General features: G+C 39.1%; 1 protein-coding gene across 1 annotated transcript; it reads left to right on the forward strand.

Annotated features, from left to right (window-relative positions):
* Window positions 1-1,319: 1,319 nt before the first annotated feature.
* LOC121037953 (prostaglandin reductase 1-like) lies at window positions 1,320-2,295 on the forward strand. The gene has a single exon (XM_040487430.1). It carries the CDS (start codon window positions 1,335-1,337, stop codon window positions 1,686-1,688), a length of 354 nt encoding a protein of 117 aa, XP_040343364.1. The 5' UTR covers window positions 1,320-1,334; the 3' UTR covers window positions 1,689-2,295.
* Window positions 2,296-7,474: the final 5,179 nt, after the last annotated feature.

Consider the following 7,474-nt stretch of genomic DNA (forward strand, 5'->3'; position numbering starts at 1 on the left):
GCTCTCAGGTCACTTCTCATGTCACACTGCTCAAACTGCTATATTTTTTTGTACCGGCAGTCTAGGGCTTCTGTGAAAATAAGAAGTCAGCACATTTTGGGCTACCTTTGGAAGACCCTTAGCCTCTTTTGTGTGTCAGTTTTGTCATCTATAAAATAGGGATGATACTAGATCAAATGAGATAATAGTTTGCTTGACTCAGTGTCTGACATGTGATCAGAATTGCAAAATGTTAGCTATTGATGGTTCTTGTATGAATTAAATGATCTAAACCTCTCAGGAGGCTCCTCTGTTTTCATTTTGCTTTCCCCTCTTGGTATACGATTTCACAATTCAGTGCTTGCTGGGAAGGGGATTGACTTCTGCTCGTAGGAAATGCACCTCTCTGAGTTTTGAGTTTTTCACCTTCACATTCCAGGAAAAGTTAGTTTTGAAATAAATTTGGATCATCATAATTCCACTTGTATGTATCTATCTAAAATATTGCTATTTTGGGGGTGCCTGGGTGGCTCTATTTGTTGAATGCCTGACTCTTAATTTCGGCTCAGGTCATGATCCCAGGGTCATGGGCTCGAGCCCTGAGTCAGGCTCCAAGCTGAATATGGAGCCTGCTTAAGATTCTCTCTCTCTCTTTCTCTCTGTCTGTGTCTCTCTCTCTCTCCTACTGCCTCTTTCTCTCATTCTCTCTATAAATAAATAAATAAATAAATAAAATTAATAAAATATTTCCATTTTTATCAGCATTTCATAATGCATTTCTCTTCTTTATGTTCAATCCATTTTTGATGTTTTTTAACCCATCAATCAACCAACCAACCCGTCTTTATTATTGGTCTCTCTCATAGATACCACAACATTGGGGTGAATACACAAACATAAGAGAGATACTTACAGTCTAACTGGGATGATAATACTAATATATGTACAAAATCAAGAAATAAGCAATATTTTTCTATGGGTTAATTGTGTGGTTTACTATAGCATTTTTGAATAGGAGAGAAGAGAGGTATAAATAAAAACTGAAATAATTATGAATGCTTACATGAAGGAAATGATGTTAGCCAGATATTCAAAGATTTGAAAAGGTACAGCAAGGAGTGAAAAGTGCAATATAGACAAGGCACTTAATAAGGTAAAAGCAAGGGTGAGGAAGAGTCTTCAATAACTAGAAGATAAAAATTATCTTTGCTTCATAGATGTGCACGAATGACACTAAGACTGCCTAATATCATAATCTAAAATTATAAGAGAACGTGTTTATCAAAAGGGAACATTACAACCCCAAACACCTTCTCTAGCTAGGTGGTGGAACCCACGGACTCTTGAACTTCAGGATGGTTTATGCTAAGAGCCGGACCCTGAAGAAGCACTTCGAAGGCAGCCCCCCTCATGGTAATTTGGAGTTGAAGACAGTTGAACTCCCACCCTTCAACAACGGAGAGGTCCTGCTGCAAGCTTTGCTCCTCGCTGGGGATCCTTACCTGGGAGTGGCAGCCAAACGACTGAAGGAGGGTGATGCGATGATGCGGCAGCAAGTGGTCAGAGCTGTGGAAAGTAAAAACTCAGCCTTCCCAACAGGAACTATGGTAGTGGCTTCTTCAGGCTGGACAACTCACTCCATTTCTGATGGGAAAGATCTGGAAAAACTGCCTGCAGAGTGGCCAGACATTTTAACCACAAAACAGTAGAGTCTTTGGAAGAAACTTTGAAAAAAGCCTCTCCTGATGGTTATGATTGTTATTTTGATGAGGTAAGGAGAGAGTTTTCAAACACTGTTATCCTCAGATGAAGAAATTTGGAAGAATTGCTATATGTGGGGCCATCTCTGTATATAAGAGGCCCACCCCCAGAGAATATTCTCCATCAGCAACTCCACACGGTAGGGTTCATTGTCACCCACTGGCAAGGAGAAGTCTACCAGAAGGCTTTGAAAGACTTGCTGAAATGGGTCTTATAGGGTAAAATCCAGTACCATGAATACATCACTGAAGGGGTTGAAAACGTGCCAGCTGCATTTATGGGAATGCTGAAAGGCGGTAATTTGGGGAAAAGCATAGTGAAAGAGTGAAAAAAAAAGTTACATGGAATCTAGAACTCATTTGGATGGTTACCACATGTCTTTTTAACCATTTAGTAAAAATATATATTACCTTCATTATCTAAGAAATTGCAATGAGTTTGGTCTACTTAATAAAACACATTTAAGTGGGGAAATAAAAAAAGGGAACATTAACCTCTAAAAAACAATTGTTAAAATAGAAGTCATTGCTTAAATAAAGCAACATATGATTTTTAGCCTTGAGTATTTGTAAGTTTTGCTTACATACTACTGGGTTCAAAATGGTTGAATAGAAGCATCCTTCAAACGACTAGAGCAGGGGCTGGGAACAGAGTGTGAGGTGGTGGGGAGGTATTTTATATGAGAATGTTTCATGCTGTTTGCATTTTTCCCTGTTGTGGGGTATCCAGACTTTTTTTTTTTTTAATTTTCAGTTGGGACTTTAATTAGAATTCCTGCTAAAAGGATATTGAAACTGCCTTCCCTGCATCAGAAGGCATTAGGGTGAAGAATGCAGAAAATAGGGATGGGGACACCAGGGCTCAGATAGGCTCTAGAAAGCAGAGGTGATGAGTAGAAGGAATTTGGCAAAGCCTCTTTGAGGAATTTGTTCATTTAAGTCCTGAACACTGAGAAAGGAAACAAAGACTAAAGAGTAAATGTTCTGACACTGTGATGACATGCCTTTGCAGGTGACATGTAGGGGACAGAAACAGCCTGGACACAAAGGTCATCAGTGGAACTAAAATAACACAAGATGACAAATCCACATCAGACCTAAAGCAGGTTTATTTGACTCTCCATTTTGGGTTGAGAGATTTTACCAGGTCTCTAGTGGGGAGAAATTATAATTACAATTAGAACCTCGCTTTGGGGCGCCTGGATGGCTCAGTCGGTTAAGTGTCAGACTTCAGCTCAGGTCATGATCTCAAGGTCTGTGAGTTCGAGCCCCGTGTGGGGCTCTGTGCTGACAGCTCAGAGCCTGGAGCCTGCTTCTGATTCTGTGTCTCCCTCTCTCTCTCTGTCCCTCCCCTGCTCACACTCAGTCTCTCTCTATTTCTCTCTCAAAAAAACCCAAAAACATTTAAAAGAAAAGAACCTCACTTTACATTACTTACAGTTTTGTGTCTATAATTAACCTTTAATTAACTGTATGATAACGTATGTACAATTCTCATTTAAAAATGTTACCATTCTTAGCATTCTTTTTCTGTCTTCATGAAATTGTCCTGAATTGAAAACAAAAATCATTTGAACTCTGCATAGTATTTATTTTCAAATTTTTGACTTTATTTCATGAATAATGCAAAAGGGATTTTTCTTTTTATTTTTTTGAGAATGGCAATGATACTCAACGAATATTTTTTGATTGTTATAATTAAGATTCTCTTGCCCACAGTGGGGTAAACTGGGTAAATGGTACCACAGAGAGAAATTTGCTTGGGAAAGGCTTTTTTTTCTCACTGGATATGCTACAGATTACAGAAGGAATTTAGATTTTCTGAGTGGTGGTTTTCTATATAGTAGAGTTTGTATGCTTAACAGATTAACTGCTTTTAATGTTATTCTTTCTCCCAGGATTCAGGAAGGAAAATGACATAATAGATTTTTTTTCCCGAGGACCACAGTAAACCTCCTTAGTCAAACCCAGTTGCTCCTTGGGAGGTGAAGAGCGAACTAACCTATGTTTCTACAAGTTACAAAATCATTTACATTTATTACCCATGCACAGTGAGGCCCCAAAGCCTCAGAGCTATGATTCTCCAAATCACTGCATTCTAAGCTTGACTGATTGGTTTAAAAGCTTGTGAGAGATTTATAATGATTCACTGTGTAAGCCAATGATTTTATATTTAAGGCAGGAGACTGCTTATAAATGATAGAAAACTTTAGATTCTCCTTGGACTCAGCAGGTGACCAACTGTTTTCATAAGTTTAGATAAAAACAGAATTTTCTTTGCACTGTTTGAACTCAAAATTTATAAAGTGCACATAATTGAAAGGTATGTGAGCATTATAATATTGGCTCCCCATTTATAGTGCTACCTTTGGATTATTTGGCTATGTTAATATCTGTGTAGATTGACCACAGGAACCTAAAAAGTTCTATTGGTTTTTGAGAATAAACTGTAATTGCTACCCTGATATTAATATCTGTTGTTATTTAAACAACAGATGTTGTTGTGCTTTACCTTGGAACAGTTACTAGGCTTAGTTCACTGTCATGTTTGACAACATTATAGCAGTACCTTTTACTGTTTAAAAGTTGATGGGGGGTGGTGAGGGAGAGGGGAAAATGGGTGATGGGCATCGGGGAGGGCACATGCTGGGATAAGCACTGGGTGTTGTATGTAAGCGATGAATCACAGGAATCTACCCCCAAAACCAAGAGCACACTGTATGCACTGTATGTTAGCCAACTTGACAATAGATTATATTAAAGAAAAGTTCATACAAGTAAATTGCCATTATTTAAATATGGCATTGAGATAGATGAAAGAAATAAGGTTAATGGTGTATCCATGTAAAAACATATTAAACTTTGTATGATGTTTTGCCTTGTTTAGTCCCCGAAAGGAATTTGAGATTTGTGAGGAAGACCAAATATTTTAATTAGGATGTTATTAAGAATAATAAAGTTATTATGGGTACTTAAAGGAGAGAAGCCCAGAAATAGCTATTATATCAACCAGTTTGTATATTTCCCACCAGCAGTACTGAAGGCACCAACTGGACAGAGCACGGCAGTGCACAGAGTTGCGGTTTCTAAAGTCCTTATTAGAAGAAAATTAAGTCACACTTGTCATCTAGTTTGCCTCATTAACCACTATTCGAATCGCCCTGTTCTCTCTCCATTTCACAACCAAGTCCCTCCAGCTGGTCTCCCAGTCTCTTGCCTCTTCCATTCCTCCCACCATCCACCTGCCTAACTCACAAGTGGCTCTCCATGGCTGCCTTGTCTCTAGGCTCCCCAGGACAGCACTGGTTTCCCCACACAGCCTGTGGATGCACAGTTTTATTTTATTTTATTATTTTTTAAAAATTTATTTATTTTAAGAACAAGCGAGCACAAGTGAGGGAAGGGCAGACAGAAGGATAGAGAGAGAGAGAGAGAGAGAATCCCAAGTAGGTTCCGCACGCACTCAGCTAGGAGCCTGATGCATGGCTTGAACTCACGATGTGAGATCATGACCTGAGCCAAAACTAAGTCAGCTACTCCGTGGCCTGAGCCAGCCAAGACCCCCTGTCTTTTTTTTTTTTAATTTATTTATTTTGGGGAGAAAGAGAGTACAAGTGGGGGAGGGGCAGAGAGAAGGGAACAGAGGATCGAAGCAGGTTCCACACCAATAGCAGTGAGCCCAACGTGGGCCTGAACTCTTGAACCACCAGATCATGACCTGAGCCGAGGTCAGAGGCTCAACTGACTGAGCCACCCAGGCACCTCCAGGACCTCCTGTCTTATTTTAAATTAATGCCCAGTATTACCCCAGTATAGCTTAGGTAGTATTTAAGAGCACAACCCTTACACTCGGACCAGCTTCTAACCCCCGTTCTTTCACCTGCTGGCTGTATTACTTTGGCCAGGTCTCTTAACCTCTCTGACCCTCAGGTTCCTTGTTTGTAAAGGTGAAAATAATATCTACCTGCAAAGATTTGTGATGAAGACTAAAAAGGTTAATTTATGGAAAGTGCTTAGCACCATACTTTGCAGGTAGTAAGTGCTAAGTAAATCATTACTATTATTAAGCTTATTTCGATAAATTTAGATTATTAGATTAAAATTAGATGATTATGATTATTAGATTAGATTATGATTATTAGACTAAAATTAGACTGCACTAAATTTCTTACCCTAATTGAGTAACCTCTTCCCATCCAAAGTAATTTTCCTGACACCCCTTTATCATGGGGTCTACTCTTTCTCCCAAATGTCTATAGTCCCTTTTTCTTGAAGTTCTTATTCTGCACTTATTCCAGCTTATTTATCTCCATATTGTGTGCATGAACACTATGAAAGACTTGCTGAAGTTCAAATATACCATGCCAGTGGATTTTCTGACCTACTAATAGGTCTTATTCAAGAAAGAAATGAGGCAAGTCATTCTTGGTTACTTCACATTGTCTTCTAGGGACACCCAAACATCTGTTTAGTCCCCCCTGAAGTCTTGCCTTGTTGATAGCTGCCTGCTTTCTATGTAACCTCCAGTGACTCTACTGACTGGTTTTGGGCTCGATGTATAGTAGGTGCTCAATAAATGCTAATTGACTTGGTGAATAAATAAAATTGGCCCCAGGTTCAGGATTCTCTAACAGATAGTGAAGCTTTAAATGCAGAGGCCACAAATTATTAAGTTTGTATCTCCATGTCCTGGCACAGTCCATGCTCCACAAGGGTTGAAATGGAGTGACTCAGCTGGTAGGAAATGTCTCATTTCCTATTCGCAAAGAATATTCTTCATAGTGCGCTTGGTTTGAGGAGAATCTTGTGCTTTTGCCACCGTGCTCAGTGGGTATACCATCTTCTTGAGGGAGGGTCATGTGTAAACTCCATTTCTTCCACAGACCCTTCACCCAGGATCTCTGTCATCTGGTTTCTTCTCTCCCACCTCTGTTGATCTGTTTTCTCCCCCACTTTTTAAAATGTAAAATGCATAGTGCTCGCTTCGGCAGCACATATACTAAAATGTAAAATGCATATAACATAAAATTTACTATTTTAAACTTTTGAAAGTATATAATTCAAGGCACTTAATGGCATTAAGTACATTCACTCTGTTGTGCAACCACCAACACCATTTCCCTCTAGAACTTTTAATCATCCCAAACAGAACTCTATACCCATTAAATATTCCCTATTCTCCTCCTATCTCCAGTCCTGCAGCCTCTAGTCTATTTCTGTCTCTATGAATTTTCCCATTCTAGATAACTCGTGTAAGAGAAATAATACAACATTTGTCCAAAAAGACAAATGTATCTGGCCTCTTTCAGTTAACATAATGTCCTCATTGTTCATCCATGTTGTGTAGCATGTGTCAGAATTTCATTCCTTTCTAAGGCTAAATAATTTCCATTGTATGTGTAGGCTACATTTTGTTTATCAGTTCATCTTTTGATGGACATTTGTATTGTTGCCACTTGGTGCTATTATGAATAATGTTGCTATGAAATTGGTGCACAAATACTTGTTCAAATCCCTGCTTTCAATTCTTTTGGGTATATACTTGGTAGTGGAATTGCTGGATCATATGGTAATCGTGTGTTTTACATTCCTGCCACAATGCATAAGGGTTCTAATTTCTCCACATTCTCTCCAGTATTTGTTCTTTTCTTTTCTCTTTCCTTCCTTCCTTCCTTCCTTCCTTCCTTCCTTCCTTCCTTCCTTCCTTCCTCCCTCCCTCCCTCCCTCCCTCCCTC

Source organism: Herpailurus yagouaroundi, unplaced genomic scaffold (assembly GCF_014898765.1).
Source record: "Herpailurus yagouaroundi ecotype Mexico unplaced genomic scaffold, PumYag 164, whole genome shotgun sequence".
NCBI lineage: Eukaryota > Metazoa > Chordata > Mammalia > Carnivora > Felidae > Herpailurus > Herpailurus yagouaroundi.

Coding starts and splice junctions, on each gene's coding strand:
- LOC121037953 (XM_040487430.1), top strand. CDS start 1,335: ATGGTTTATGCTAAGAGCCGGACCCTGAAGAAGCACTTCGAAGGCAGC.